At 44.7% G+C, this 16,904-nt stretch overlaps 1 protein-coding gene across 5 annotated transcripts in view; it reads right to left on the reverse strand.

Moving 5' to 3' along the window:
• SORCS2 (sortilin related VPS10 domain containing receptor 2) overlaps nucleotides 1–16,904 on the reverse strand; it is a 1,283,452-nt gene that overhangs the window by 17,615 nt on the left and 1,248,933 nt on the right. For all 5 annotated transcript variants that reach the window (XM_068276884.1, XM_068276875.1, XM_068276891.1 and 2 more), the window contains exons 23-26: nucleotides 14,115–14,240; nucleotides 7,974–8,073; nucleotides 6,627–6,729; nucleotides 5,269–5,426 (exon numbers count right to left, since the gene is read on the reverse strand). In XM_068276884.1, coding sequence (XP_068132985.1) covers nucleotides 5,269–5,426; nucleotides 6,627–6,729; nucleotides 7,974–8,073; nucleotides 14,115–14,240 — 487 coding nt within the window. The remainder of the gene's footprint in view (nucleotides 1–5,268; nucleotides 5,427–6,626; nucleotides 6,730–7,973; nucleotides 8,074–14,114; nucleotides 14,241–16,904) is intronic.

Below are 16,904 nucleotides of genomic sequence, written 5' to 3' on the forward strand. Positions count from 1 at the left end.
GTGAGTATTACAAGCTGTAAGCTTTCTTCCAGAATGTAATTCCATGCATCCTGTCTTCCGTTGGATTCATGTACCATATAAAAAAGGTCTTTAACTTTAGTAGCCCTTTAAAAATGAATAACATCAAGCTATGAATTTCATGTTTTGGCTCAGTAAAATAATATAGCAAAAATGCTGCATGTAAGCCACAAAACGTATTTCTAGTTTGGAATTTTAGCTAGATAAGTAAGCACAAATGTGTAGAGAGAAGTATCGCTGATTACTGAAGAGAGGTAGCATAACAGGTAAACAGTTGTCATAAGACCTTTTTTTATCCTGTGTTTTAAAGGGAAGGTTCAGGGAAACGTTTAAAAAAATAAAAATCCATATCCACTTACCTGGGGCTTCCTCCAGCCCGTGGCAGGCAGGAGGTGCCCTCGCCACCGCTCCAGAGGCTTCCGGTCGTCTTCGGTGGCCGACCCGACCTGGCCAGGCCGGCTGCCAGGTCGGGCTCTTCTGCGCTCCAAGGACGGGCTCTTCTGCGTCCCACGCGGGCGCGCTGACGTCATCGGACGTCCTCCGGGCTTTACTGCGCAGGCGCAGAACTACTGCGCCTGCGCAGTACAGCCCGGAGGATGTCCGATGACGTCAGCACGCCCGCGTGGGACGCAGAAGAGCCCGTCCTTGGAGCGCAGAAGAACCCGACCTGGCAGCCGGCCTGGCCAGGTCGGGTCGGCCACCGAAGACGACCGGAAGCCTCTGGAGCGGCGGCGAGGGCACCTCCTGCCTGCCACGGGCTGGAGGAAGCCCCAGGTAAGCGGATATGGATTTTTATTTTTTTAAACGTTTCCCTGAACCTTCCCTTTGAAGAGAACCCGAGGTGGGTTTGAAGAATGTGATCTGCTTACAGAGGCTGGATCTGCCTATACAGCCCAGCCTCTGTTGGTATCCCAAACCCCCCTAATGTCCCCCTGCACTCTGCAATCAGACATAGATCACAGCCGCGCTGTGCTGGCTGTGTTTACATCTGTAGTGTCAGTCTCGGCTGCTCCCCCGCCTCCTGCAGAGCTCCGGTCCCTGCCCCTCTCCCTTCCCTCTAATCAGCGGGGAGGGAAGGGAGGCAGGCGGGGACCGGAGTTCTGCAGGAGGTGGGGAGAGCAGCAGACTGACACTATAGAGAAAAACACAGCCAGCTCTGACAAGCTGTGTGTCCACAGCATGGCTGTGATTTATGAGGGATTGCAGAGTGCAGGGGGACCCTAGGTGGGTTTGGGATAGCAACAGAAGCTGGGCTGTATAGGCAGATCCAGCCTCTGTATGCAGATCACATTCTTCAAACCCACCTCGGGTTCTCTTTAAGTGTGTATGGTGCCGTGTATAGCCAATACTGGAATGCGATGGATCCAAAGAGCAATTTTGTTTTATTAAAGGACCACTATCGTGAAAAATTTTAAAATGTAAAATACATGTATGCACATATAAATAAGAAGTATGTTTCTTCCAGAGTAAAATGAGCCATACATTACTTTTCTCCCATGTTGCTGTCATTTACAGTCGGTAGTAGAAATCTGACAGAACTGACAAGTCTTGGACTAGTCCATCTCTTCATGGGAGGTTCTCAGCATGGCATTTATTCTTTATAAATCCACTCCCTCAAAGGGATTTATACAAAGATGTTGGCCAGCATCCCTTATCACCGTACACAGTTTTAGCAGTTGAACAGAGCAACTGCCATTCACTAAGTTCTTTTGAAAATAAAGCAAATCCTAAGAATCCCCCATGAAGAGATGGGCTAGTCCAGTGATCTGCAAACTTGGCTCCAATAAAGGCAAATGCATTGTGGGACTTGTAGTTCCTTAACAGCTGGAGAGCCAAGTTTGCAGATCACTGGGCTAGTCCAAAATCTGTCAGTTCTGTCAGATTTCGTTTTCCTACTGTAAATGGCAGAAACTTAGGAGAAAAGTAATTGATGGCTCGTTTTACTCTGGAAGAAACGTACTTCTTATGTATATGTGTTTATTATATTTATTTGTGTTTACATGTGTTTTAAATGTTATGATATTAGCATTTGCAATAGTGGTCCTTTAAAGACAATAAACATGACACTTGCAATGAAAACTGGTGCTTGACTGAGCATAGGCACCTTCTACAAAATGACAGCAGAGTTAAACAGAGGCGCTTGCTTCCATATAAGGAAGTCCTTCTACAAGGCCTATGCAGGAGTCTGCCAGCTGAAAGCCAATCCATGGACAGAACATAAGCAGAGCAGAGAAGAAAGCAAAAAGCAGTTCACTTTGACATGCACATTACACAGAGCTGAGAACCAGAAACAGATGATAGGGCTGTTTGTAAAGTCTGGTGTGTATGGGAAGGTTGGAGGAGACACTAGTCTACTTTGGGTGGAATCTACTGTAACTGGAAAGTGTATGTACCAGGACTTATTCACAATTGTATCGCCTGAGAAATGGCATCTCATTCTCAACACAATGTAACCTACCTGATTATATTAATGTTCAGTATTAAAGTGTAACTCAAGTAACATAAATGGAGTGATACTGATTTCTATGATGTCAGTGGTCTGTAATGACCTGATGTTCATTATATCCTGTAACTGTTATCTATGAACTGATGTGGGACGGTTTTCTCCTTTACTTTCTGCTGGGTTTATAACCTCTGAATAGAGCAAGTCAGAGAAACATGCCTACTAATCCCTGTTAATCTGAGATCTTATCTGAGTAATGTATGTCTATATAATGCTCCGGTGAAGAGGGAAGAACGTGAGAAATCTTCACCTTCCCTGATTTGTTCCCGATTTCCCACATTGGTAGTCTGACATTTGAACAAAGTAATGGCAATCCTCAGAAGCAGTTCAAACATCTCTTTAGAACACATAGCAAAAGTCACATGACCGCAATCATAAAAAAGGGCATTCTGGATGTACTTCTATCACAAATAGGCAATATTTGGAGACGGACAAGGACATCATAGAAAGGGAAAGGGAATTTTCTTAATCACTGGCATTGATATTGAAAGTAATTAGCAAGGAAGTCCTCACACCTTAGTGGGCAAATTGGCCAGTCAGAACTTGCATTTATTATTAAAAGTGGCTGGCCAAGGATTGGAACCGTCACACTTCAACAAGCATGATGGGCAGTTAGAACTGTTATTTACGCTGACTAGCTATGATATCCTCACACTTTACCAAGCATTCGGAACTGCCCACACAGAAGACAGATTGGCCTACAGAAGGAGACCTATTTCAAAACACTTTTTGAATTTTAAAAAAGAGTGGAAGAGAAAATTGATCTAAACATGACTTATTTTTTAAAAACTTTGGAGAAAAGTTGGCAAAAAGATACCATCTTCACAACGGTGATGAGGCTTTTAGGTATTCTAGAACTGTGATCTAGAAGTACATAATTCTAGAAGGGCATAATTGTACCACGATGTGTTCTATTCATACACTTCTCAGATCTGGTGTAGGAGTTCCTTCATATCACAAATTTCCCTCAAACACATTTTGTTTTTTCAGTTATTATATTTTTATGTGTGATTTATTACAGTGAACTTGTTTGCGCTTTTCAAGCCCTGAACAAGCTACACCTGTTATAATTAAAGGGCACTAAGAGAACCTTTGTTAATAATTTAGGGTAAGTTGTTTGAATGAAATGCTCTATATTAGATACATACTGTAAGCATGATCCATCTAGCATCATTCTCTGAGGAGAGAGATGAACATGGGAACATGTGTAAGTGGCTAATGCATACTTATCCCTGTGAAGGGGAAAGCGGGAGGATGCTGAAGACCTCCCATTAAGATGTAAAGCAATAGAAATTAACTAAAATACTGAAACAAGGAGGATGACTAGTTTTGAGAGGAGTGTCAAGACTTAGAGTTAGGCTTGACCAGCTATATATGAGGTATATGATGATTTCTCATTCAGTATCAAATATCTGTATGCGGCTTCTTCCTTGTAGAGTCTGTATTATAATGTGAGTGAAAGCTACCATTTTCAGAATATTTATTTCTCTTATTTACCGACATGTAGATTTTATATTGCATAGCACACATGGGCATTAAAATCAACCCCTGCTCCAATGGAGCTTACAGTCTAATGCCAATATTGTAGACACAAAAATGCCAGTCCCTGAACGGGGGTCATGCACAATCAGTGTGGTTTGGAATTGCAGAACGGCACTTAAAAAATACCCGGATAGGAAGAAAACCCACATGAGTTATGCAGGGTAGATGACTAACTGCTGTTTGGTGAGTTGCACATGGATAAAGACCATTAGCTGGGGCCTACAGGTCTGTTAGACCTGGGCCATTAGTATGAGACTAGCACTATTAGTTGGGGACTACAGGTCTATAAGACTAGAACTATTAGTTGGTGAGTATAGTTCTACAAGACAAGGACCATCAGTTGTAGAATTTAGGACCAGAGCTATTAGTTGAAGGCTATAACTCTATAAAGTCGAGGTGAAGATTACGGGTCTATAAGACCTGGACGATTAGTTAGGGATTATATTTATATAAGATCAGAGCAATTAGTGGGGAACTACAGGTCTATAAGACCTGAGCCATTAGTAGGGTACCACAAGTCTATAATACCAGGCATATCTCGGCTCTGCCTGGTTAGTAAGCCAGTAATTCAGTAAGGAGTTCATTGGGCAAGACTCCCTAACACTGCTACTGCCTACTGAGTGCGCTCTAGTGGCTGCCTCGCAAGCGCTTTGAGTCCGACAGGAGAAAGGCGCTATACAAATACTGCCATTATTATTATTATTATTATTAGGGAACTTCAGGTCTATATGACCAGAGCTATTTGTTGGCGCTTAAGTTCTATAGCAATAGAGCAATCAGTAGGGGACTACAGGTCAATAAAATTAAAGCCATTAGTTGGGTGCAACAGGTCTGAAAAACCAGGGCCAATAGTTGGAGATAGAGGTCAATAAGACCAGTGACATTAGTGGGGTCTACAGGTCCACAAAATTAGAACCAATAGTTGGAGATTACAGGTCTATGAGCCCAGGAGCATCACCAGAAATTTCAATATGCCTCCATGACAAGAGAATGAGAAGAACTAGTGGGTAGTCACAAGAAAGGAGGGGAGCTGTTTGTGGCCGTTCCAACACAATTAATTCTTTCATGTCACTTGCACTAAAACTGACACATCAGCGCTGCTACGGGTCACAAACCCACTTTCCTCTGTAGATGAAAGGTTCTGACCAGTCTTCAATAAACCACACAAAGTCACATTGAAGGAAACAGTTTTATTGTTTGGTTACCTCTTGCATTTCCTAGTGTTTGTGTGTCCATGTCATCATCAATAAACTCCTCTCCCTGGATGATGTTCTGTGTGTCTTCACTGTGATTCACAGGACTTGTCATCTCCTGCTCCTTCTCATTGTGCATCTGAGCATAGACATTTCTGCCAGGCATTTTCCTGCATCATGCACAAAAAAATCATTTACTAATTACGTCTACAACACCAGCAGATATAAAATGCAGTAGTGAATCGAACGCACACCACAAATTGACAATGTGCTATGGCGCATACATCAAATAAAGGCGCCTGGATATCTGGGTGCGCAGTAGTGCCAATAGTAAAATATTGGTATTAAATACCTATATTTTACTATAGCTAAACTTAACTTTATCCTCACACAGAACCCTCCCCGCTGATGCCTAATCTTTAAAGACCCCCACACCCGCACAAATATCCTACCTGATGTCTATTCCTTAACCCCCCCCCCCACACACACACACACACGCACACACATAAAATACTTGCCTGACACCTAATCCTTAAACCCTCCCCACACATTACCTACTTAACGCCTAACCCTTAAACCCTCTTGCACAAATTACCTACTTAACGCCTAACCCTTGAACCTTCCCGCACAAACTCCCTACCTAACGCCTAACCCTTAAACCCTCCCGCACACACTACCTACTTAGCGCCTAACCCCTAAACCCTCTCGCACAAATTACCTACCTAACGCCTAATCCTTAAACCTCCCCGCACAAACTACCAACCTAATGCCTAACCCTTCACCCCTGGTGCAAACTACCGACCTAATACCTAACCCTTAATCTCCCCCCCCCTACAAACTACCTACTTAATGCCCAACCCTTAACCCCACATGCACACACACTACCTACCTAATGCCTAACCCTTTACGCCCCCAAACTACCTACCTAACGCCTAATCACCCCCTCGTCACTCCACCACGTCACTGCCACCATCCCCTGAATTCTAGGATGCTGCCAAGGGCGCCTTGAGCTGCAATTTCAATGCCTGTTAAACAGCGGACACTGCACCAGCACCCACTATTTATTGGGCACCCAAGCTTCCTCTCCGACACCCAAATACTGCTAAAATACATTGGTGACTATGGCGGTGCCCAATTAGTCCACTTGCCGCACGCTCCTACATTTACTGTACTGTGTCAGCCATGGCTGCCCTGAACACCAGTCGGGAAGTTAGAGGCCGGCACCATCCATGAACAATATGCTCTTTTATTCAATTTCCCCGTTGGTACTGGAGTGTATAACCCAGCTGTGTTATTATTGGTAACAGCAGTAGCAGTACTAATGATACTAATGTAATTTTGTATTAAAAATGGAGCTGCATTGAGCTTGCCTTTTAAACTTATAAAGGATGAAGGCTCCAACTGCTACTATGAATATGGAGAAGATGATCACTATCGCCCAGTATCCCCCAGCTCCTCCAATCACATGGGAGTCTGTAACAAGAAAACTCACGTGAGATTCATCATTTTATCAGCTTCACATCAAAAAAAAAAAACAACAGAGAGCTGAAACTCAAACCCATGAAAAACCTATAATGCATAGTTCAGTAATTCATTATTTATATTTAAGCTGCAGATCAGCACCTCAAGCTCGCCTCACCTGACAGCTGTCTGCCTCTCCCCAGCCTCATCAACAGCAGATAGGGGTTAAAAGCTTCAATGTCCTACTGCGTCAGTATTACTAGATTGGCAGTAGTTGTAATGGGAAATGTCACAACTTCTCCATGACTCCATTACAAAGAAACTTCAACCAAGGATTGAACTTCCTCCCAATCAGTAGCCGATACCCCTTTACCACAGGACATCTTTACCTTTTCTAGATTAGATCTTTGTGGGGGGTGGGGGGAAGAAGGGGGCAAGTCTGCATGGCTGAAATTTTGGTGAAACTCCTCCCACAGTGTGATGTCATGACAGTTTGCTGTCTGTGAACATCGTTGCATTGGGGGAAATAATGCTTTTTTCCAACTGCCAAACAAGCAATATCAACCCCCTGTGCATAGAACTCACATTCTGTGCAGATCAACAGGCAAAACTACAATTATACATTTCAGCATGTAAATCAGAGAGAAGAAAGAATTCACAATGGGCAAACACTGACTAAGCACATTTATTGATGTTATTTTTACTACAGTTCCCTCTCCTAACTTGCTGATATGGAGAAAATGATGGGGGATACTCTTTCTCTGTACTTAAGATGAAGTTGTAAGAGAGACAGGAAGTGGACTGGTGGGGAAGGGGAGGAAGGGGGTGCAGGGAAATTCAGATTAGGTCATATGGGCATCGGGATCGGCAGGTGTCTAATACATGCCAATGCAAATTATCAGTAATGGGGCGCCCAATGTAATGGGGTGCACCAATGGGTTAGACATTAGGTGGGGGGTTAATGTTAAGCACTAGGAGGATTCATGTGAGATTGAGCTCCATGGTCAGTCATAAAATATTGGTAATGTAAATCACCAATTTTTTTTTTTCTAATGGCACCACCCGGCACCCAACTCAAGAAGTGGCGGCACTACACATATGCAGGAGGTGGGTGCTTGAGGTAATGATCTGCCTCACCAAGTTATGGCCTGTCACTGACTTGTTCTGCAGAGCAAGGTCTGACATTAAGATAATCTACCTGTGCATTATAAGTTCAGTCATCTTCTAATGGAAAAAAACAATGACAGAATAATTACCTGCAATTGAATCGCCTAATGTCACTAATACCCAAAATCCGCCTCTGAGGAAGAAAGTAATGTTGTGTGAATTCAAGGCTTGCTTTATCGCCGCTAACCTCTATAAAGAGAAAGGACAAGCATAAATGTTATCACAGGATACTGTTCCGAAAGGTTATGTTATTCCTAAAGCTGTAGACTTAGCAATAATCTACACGATAGCCTGTCGGCTTCCTAGACTTTACTTTAAAGAGCAAGCAAAGCAGTGTCCTAGTTTTGCATATAAAAAAGATGGATAGTAAGCCACCGGTTTCTAATCTTCATTCAAATGAGGGCTAGTTTATGATTTGTGGGTATGCTGCATGGGTAAGGGACTCACTTGGCAGAATCACAGGGGTCGACTTTTCTGCCCTTTCCACAAATTAGGTTGCGGAACTGACATCCAACTACTTTCTGTATCCAGCATCTGAACAGATAATTTAAAGGACCACTATTGTATAAAATTTAAAATACATGAAAATATACACATAAATAGAACATTTCTTCTAGAGTAACGTGCTATAAATTACCTTTCTCCTATGTTACTGTCACTCACAGTAGGTAGTAAAAATCTGAAGGAACTTACAGGTTTTGGATTAGTCCCTCTCCTCATGGGGCATTCTCAGGATTTCCTTTATTTTCAAAAGCACTTTGTGAACGGCAGTTGCTCAGTCCAACTGCCTGAATAGTATGTAAACAGGTGGGGGGTCTTCATCTTCGTATGGATCCTTTCCAGGGAGTGCTTTTGTAAAGAATACATTAAATGCTGAGAATCCCCCATGAGGAGATGGATTAGTCCAAAACCGGTCAGCTCCGCCAGATTTAAGTGAGTGACAACAACATAGGAGAAAAGAAATGTATAGCTTCCATGTATAGCATGCGGCTTACTGGTCGTGCAGATGTCATCCGGACTATACTGCGCAGTACGGTCCGGATGACATCAGTGCAGCTCTGAGAGCCGCTCACACATGTGCAGTGGGGATTTTGAGCTGGAGGGGACCCCGTAGTGTTGGGCGAACAGTGTTCGCCACTGTTCAGGTTCTGCAGAACATCACCCTGTTCGGGTGATGTTCGAGTTCAGCCGAACACCTCATGGTGTTCAGCCTTTTTAGTTCGGGTTCGCCCGAACAGCTCAATGCCCAGCCGAACAGGCCAAACAGGGCCCCTGTTCGGCCGAACAGGGCACTGTTCGGCCGAATACTGCCCCCCTATGGGGTCGCAGGCATAAGGGGGGAGCATGCCCCGGTCGCGGGGGGGGTCGGAAATTCCCCCCACCCCCTCCGCTAGCGCTCCCCCCTCTGCCCGCTTCCCCATACAAAAATTTTCCGTAAAGTTCAATAGTACCTTCAGTGGCTGGCCTGGCTGGCACTGTGGTGTGTTGTGAGTGAGGAGGAGGAGGAGTCCGAGTAGGACGCGTTGAGGCCGGGCAGCGGGCGGTTCAGCGGTAGTACCCTTGTGGTACTTCCGTCCTTTCTCTGACCTCACGTCCTCTACGTGATGACGCATACGAGGGTACGCGTGACGCGTACCCTCGTATGCAGAGGACGTGAGGTCAGAGAAAGGGCGGAAGTACCACAAGGGTACTACCGCTGAACCGCCCGCTGCCCGGCCTCAACGCGTCCTACTCGGACTCCTCCTCCTCCTCACTCACAACACACCACAGTGCCAACCAGGCCAGCCACCGAAGGTACTATTGAACTTTACGGAAAATTTTTGTATGGGGAAGCAGGCAGAGGGGGGAGCGCTAGCGGAGGGGGTGGGGGGAATTTCCTACCCCCCCGCGACCGGGACATGTTCGGGGAGTTCGGGCCGAACATGCCGAACATCTGGCCCATGTTCGGCGAACGGACCCGAACCCGAACATCCAGGTGTTCGCCCAACACTACCCCGTACCACCATCTGTGAGTGCAGCCACAGCGAGGGCACAGGACGGCTAGCAGGGGTTGGAGGAAGCCCCAAGAAAGTGGATTTTTTTTATTTTTGTACTGCTCGGATGTGTCCTTTAAGCAAAAACACGAAAAAGTTAATCCTGAAGAGGTAAATAGAGGCTTACAGTTAAGATCTCCATTTAAATGCCATAGTGCTACCCTGTGGCTTTTACTGCACAGTGCACACAAGATATGTGGTCCTGATGTTGTTCTGTTGCCATAGGTTACCTGCTGCTTATCATCCATCTATGCACTAAACACTAAGGTACATACAAACTATTTATAGACTTCTAAAATAAAGAAAACAAAACATAAAAATAAAGAAAACAGACACCTTGCTTTGCTACATTGCCATCGCTAAAACTGCTGCACAAACTGAAATTGATATCTGCCTACACAGGAAGTAAAAATCCGTCAAGTAAATTAATTATCTACCATCTTTAATTAAATTTATCAGCAGGCTGTGAAAGGGAATGGAGAAAACATTGTTAGGCACACCGAAGCAAAACATTAATCCAGACATCCATCTTTCCATCGATTCGAAAATGATTACTTAAAACAATATCATTGCAGGATGGAGTATTAATTCATGTAAGTGGCTGCCGCATTTCAACAGCATCATTCCGCAATCAAAATATAATTACGATCGGAGGAAGGTAAACATAGCTTCAGATCTGCTCAGCCTTTTTATCAGCGACAACAAGCATGTCATTAATCTTCACTAAGAAATCATTTAAGCTGGCAAAGTAGGTACACTAGAAAATGCTGTCTGCGTGGAATACATAATTCCTGCCTAGTATGCACGATATTAATGGTTTGTGTAATTAATTTGTCATCTTCCAATGGCTCGTGCAGCAAACACAACACGGGTTGGGGATTCTGAGTGCAGTGGCAGGAGGTGTGTCAATCACGTGCAAGAAAAGGGCCGCTTTGAGACAAGGCTCTCTGGTCCCTATTGAATTCACTTCTTCGAACCCGCGGAGAAAATAAATTGATGAGATAAACAAGTGGACCTGTCCTCCTACCTCTAAAAATGACTTTTTTAGACATCTCATTTTATGTGTATGTTACCGCCAGATCTTGAAGTCTGGCCACTTCGGGTTCTGGCCGGTCAAAACTTCTGTCAGCAGTCCATTTAAACTCCTAGGAGTTCTGGCTCACCATGAGCTTGATGGATAATCTGTAACTCTGGGTGTTTCAAGTCCTACCCCATAGAGCCAAATTAATCTGTGCCATGCATTGATGAGGATCGACCAGGGGCGGATCTAGGGGGGGGGGGCTTGGGGCAGGCAGGTCTCTTGCCCCAGGCGGCAGGCGCAGTTTGTCCCCGCTTGTGTCCACTCCCCCCGCTTGTGTTTGCGCTGCCCCCCGAGTATCAGCATAGAGGCAGTCGTACTTACTTTAGCTGCTCTCTGGAACGTAGACCTGGTGTCCTCTCTATCGCACCTCTAGTGTTGGCTTCACCGATGACACGCATTACAGAAGCCAACACTAGAGGTGCGACAGAGAGGAGACCAGGTCTGCGTTCCGGAGAGTAGCCGAAGTAGGTATGACTGCCGCTATGCTGACACTTGAGGGACAGCGCAAACACAAGCGGGGGGAGCGGACACAAGCGGGGAGGGGACCTGGCTGACCTGATACAAAGCGGTGAGGGGAGAATGGGGCAGCGCAGACCACACGGGGAGCAGAGAGTCATTTGGGCGGCAACACACACATATATATATATATATATATATATATATATATGCCGCCACACTAATGAGGACACATAGGGACCACACTGGGTATTCCTAAAGGCTCATGGGGGGCACCTGAGGGCTTATGGGGGGCACCAAGGACAATACTGAGGACACCTAAGCGTGCATGGGGGACACTGAGGACACATGGGGGCCACACAGGAAAACCTAAGGACACATGGGGGACACCTGAGGACCACACTGAGGACACCTAAGGGCACATGGGGACACTGAAGGCCAGGGATGGATCGAGACCAAGTTGCGCCTGGGGCAAGGTCAGGTTTGGGCGCCTAAAGGTCAGGTTTTGGCGCCTAAACCGCCATTCATTTTGCCGCCTTTTTAAGAATTCAACAAACTGCACCTGGGGCAAGATACCTGCTTGCCCCCCCCCCCCCCCCCCAGATCCGTCCCTGCTGAAGGCACATGGGGGACACCTGAGGACCACACTGAGGACACCTAAGGGCACATGGGGGACACCTGAGGATACCTAAGGGCTCATGGGGGACACTGAGGGCTCATGGGAGACACCTAAGGGCACATGGGGAACACTGGGGGGACACCTGAGGACAAATGGGGACCACATTGGGGACACCTGAGGACATTAGTTGGGGTGGAACAACTACAAGACACTCCCGAATATAGACACACCAGGTTTAGTATATATATTTTTTTCCCTGGTTTTTGCCGTCAAAACCTGGGTTTGTCTATTCCGGAACGCCTTATATGGCGAAAAATACGGTATATGCACACACAAGGGGGTACATTTATACACTAGGGGGACTGCGGCGAGTCATCCGAGGATTGAGTTTTCTAATTATGTATAAACAGTAGGGATAAGAGCATAGGCGCCAAAACCTGACCTTTTTTTAAGCCCTCTTTTGTATTTATCCTTGTTAATCAGATCACCCCTTAGCCATTTTTTACCAAGCTAAATAAGCCCAGTTTGTCCAACCTTTCTTGGTGAGACCTTCCATCCCCCTGAATAATTACAGGTGTCTGTAATCTCTTAACCAGGTGTCATCCTGACAGTGGTCAGTACCGCATATACCTACCTACAATGTCTTACAATGAGACAATCAGTATCTCAGCTGGTCTGAGCACAGTAATGGGGTGGGTACACTAGGCAGGTGCTCATATTTGAATAGGAAAGGGTGAGGCGCCCAAAGCAGTTGGGGGTGCAGACAATGTGGTATTGGCCTCGCAGGGAACTGGGACAATCCACACGTGTGCAAAAGGCAGTAGTCTTGTCTTATGCTCAGTCAGGATCACCTGCTGCAGGCTTTAAAATAGGGAGGATAATAATAATCTGAACATTTGTATAGCGCTTTTCTCCTGTTGGACTCAAAGCGCTCAATAGCTGCAGCCACTGAGACGCGCTCAAGAGGCCACCCTGCAGTGTTAGGGAGTCTTGCCCAAGGACTTCTTACTTAAAAGGTACTGACCCTAGCCAGAATGTGAACCCTGATCTCCCATGTCAAACATGATGCCCTTAAACAGTACACTATCCAACCATAAGACATGGATTCCGCTGGCTTGGCTTTTAGCATTCTGCCAGCCAACTCCACCCCTATGTACATACAAGCCACCCTGAGCAACTAGTCTGCCAATACCTCCAGAAGCAGCAATTAGTAGACTTATAGCAGCAGGTTGAGAGGGAACAAATTGGTTAGTGTACTTTGTAATCATCCTTTAAATTGAGTCTTTAAAGGAGAACTGTAGTGAGAGGTATATGGAGGCTGCCATATTTGTTTCCATTTAAGCAATACCAGTTGCCTGACAGCCCTGCTGATCCTCTGCCTCTAATACTTTCAGCCATAGGCCCTGAACAAGCATACAGCAGATCAGGTGTTTTTGACTATTTTGACAGATATGACAAGATTAGCTGCATGCTTGTTTCTGGTGTGATCCAGACACTTCTTCAGCCAAATAGACCAGCAGGGCTGCCAGGCAACTGGTATTGCTTAAAAGGAAATAAATATGGCAGCCTCCATATACCTCTCACTACAGTTCTCCTTTAATGAAATTGTACTTCGAAATAAGAATTTAATTAGAGGCTTTCAAGTGCTCCAGGCCAATTTATTTTAGCACGTTTTATTTCTTACTTGTTTATATTTCCTTGCTACTATTTAGTACTACTGTAATGTGTATTTATGGCCACTTATCACTAGGGGGCAGTGTGAGACAATAATAGAGGACTTCTGCTTTCAGCTTGTTTATTTTCTGCTAGCAGAGAGACACCAAAGCATTCCAAGAATTTACAGCACAAGTTCTGCAGATGGAGGTCAAAATCAGTGCACTTATCTCAAAAGAGATAACTCTACTGAAGCTACTCTGTTATATGATGTTATGGATTGCTTTCCTTATTTTGTCTTCCTGGTATCTTGCTGCCTGGGTATCATGTTTACAAAACAAAGCACAGGTTCTTTGTCAAAAATGAGCTTCACAGTCACATGATGTACCTTGTCATTAGGGACACTCCTCTTCCTCTTCGGTTGGTTTGTAGATGGTAGTAGGTACAGGTCAGCAGTTGTCGGCAGTCCAGGTTTCACTACAGTCACAAGACTTTGTTCAGGAATGTTAGTTTCCTAGTATCAAGTAAAAATGTATGGAAAGTATAAAATAAATATTGCATACACTCTGAATGAGATACACACACACACACACACACACACACACACACACACTACACACACACACACACACACACACACACACACACACACACACACACACACACACACACACACACACACACACACACACACACACACACACACACACAACACACACACACACACACACACACACACACACACTACACACACACACACACACACACACACAAGATTCCACACATTGTAATAAACTAAAAACCAACTGAACTGGAAATAAACTTATGAGATAATTAATTAAAGTCTATTACTAACAGTAAATGGAGCAAATTATGATATTTCAGTTTATACGTTACCCAGCCTGGATCCAACGATTGCGCAGCCTCCCCGCACTGCTTCAGTTTCTCTGTGGGGAGGATCGGGTTTGCACATGACGTCAGCAACGTCATGTGCGATCCTCCCCATAGTGAAGACCGGAGCTGTCCGGGGAGGCTGGACACTTGCCTAGTGCTAGGTTTTGCAGCCATTACAGCAAATTAATTAATCCTGGGGCACAAAGTTACAAAACCTCCTGAGCGGTGTAACGCTCAGGAGGTTAAGATCTGAATTTTTAAGACTAAAGTCTAAAAAATCAGCCATGACAGTCTGATATAAAATCAGCTTTATTCTGCTCCTGCTGTAAAACAAGCAGATGTAATGACCCCTTTATGAACTTTCTTTCATGAGATAATAGATTAGTGCAGAGTTGATTGACTTAATTGAAGTTAGGAGTTTAGCTGTTTTCTCACCTATTTATGCATGTTTTTTCTGGATTCTACTCTTGAGCCTTATTAGTGAGTTAAACTATTAATAGATCTGTTTAAGTTAGTAAGGCCAGAGCTCAAAGATGGAGGCTGAAACAGGAGCATTGGGCTAGATTTACAGTGTAGCCAAAGCGAACCTCCGGTCAAAAGTTAAAAAAACTTACCTTAGGAGAGGGAAGCCACTGGATCGTGTAGAGGTGTCCCACGCTGTCCTCCAGTCCACTGTCGCTGAGCATGGACCCCCCAAGGAAATACGACAAAACTACGATCCACTGATTTCACAATCGCCACTGTGCTCCTTTTCAAGTACGGGTGCATGAAGAGGATCACAGCCACGGTGTGTAGGAGGGTCCCGGCAGTGGCGGAGGATGGCATGGGAAACATCTGGCAAGCCTCTCCTTAGGTAAGTATGTAGGTAAAAAAAACAAAGTCTTGTAAAAGTAATACCTTTTAATATCTAACTGATAAAGTTAAATTATGCAAGCTTTCTGGGATCTAGTCTCCTTCTTCAGGTAAGTATGAAACTTTTGACCAGAATGTCACCTCTGGTTCTCTTTAAGTGACCAATCAGATTCCATGTTCTGAACATTTGATCTGCTTTTTGCTCCAGTTGTCTGTGCACTTGTGTTGATAAATAAACCCCAATGTTTTTATACTAGGCATCCTTTTTAGTAAATAAAGTTTTGAAATGCGAGGAGTAGGGCTAACAATTTACATGCACCATCATTTTAGTGAATTACCTGCTTTAAAACAAACAAACAAAGTTTCAGCTTATTTTATTAAGGGGCAGGGTTCTCTAAGGTGTACTGTCTTCTTAAATTGTCTATCCAGCGTTTAAAACAATAAAGAATATACTGTATAGGTTGGATAGAGAAGCACGCCAAGACAAAATGACTATAAATCGACTTTTAATCAGGCATGTGTCTGAAGCAGGCCCGGCATTCACGGCTAAGCCAAGTGGACAGGAGGGTGATATAAGATTTCCAGCGCAGGATACAGCCTGCTATTCTGAGATCTTTGCTTTGGACAGAATCTCACACTATATATCTTTTGACAATAATATGAAGTGATCGGTAATTCACTTTCTGGATAAGGGAGCTGCACAATGCTTAATCGCATTCCCAGATAAACATTCGCTCAGCCAGGTTCTTGGGTGCTGTTCTGCCAAGCGGGACATATCTGGGTATAAATCACGCAGCCGTTTTCTGGGGTACAAACAAAATATTTTGTGTCCATGGAGCGGCATCAGAAAAACTCTCTACTTAATTCGGTAAAACTTGAGAGACGTATACAGAAAAATACAACATGCGAAATGTAATAACCGTGTCTCAGTAAATCTGTCAATGGGAAGGCTAGATTATATTACTGTAGAGCAAACCTCGAAAAAAGTGTTATAATGCTTTTGCTAATATGCTTATACGGGGTGGTACATTTAAAACCGGCCCCAGCTGCCTGCCACAAGCGTGTGAGGCAGATGCTGGCCAGCCCATGCTTAGCCCTGTACACTCCCTGTTGTGTGTGTTTGTGGTCTGCAGCTTCATTGAAGCCTGTGTTGCCGGACGGTATTAGTTGCCATGTGAAAATGTTACCCATTAGGAAACGAATACCGGTGACACAGGCTGCAATAAAGCCGGAGACCATAAATACACAGCAAAAGGCAGAGAGTACATGCGCATGGTCGGCTGGGATGGCATCTGCTTTACGAGTTTGTGGTAGTCAGCTGGTGCCGGTTTTAAATGCACGACCCTGAATTTACTGAAACTCTTTGGGAAGCGTATTAGGTACACCAGCAATAGGGACACAATTAAAAAGGCAACAAATGCACATAAGTGCA

The sequence above is a fragment of the Hyperolius riggenbachi genome, chromosome 1, assembly GCF_040937935.1.
Source record: "Hyperolius riggenbachi isolate aHypRig1 chromosome 1, aHypRig1.pri, whole genome shotgun sequence".
Lineage (NCBI taxonomy): Eukaryota > Metazoa > Chordata > Amphibia > Anura > Hyperoliidae > Hyperolius > Hyperolius riggenbachi.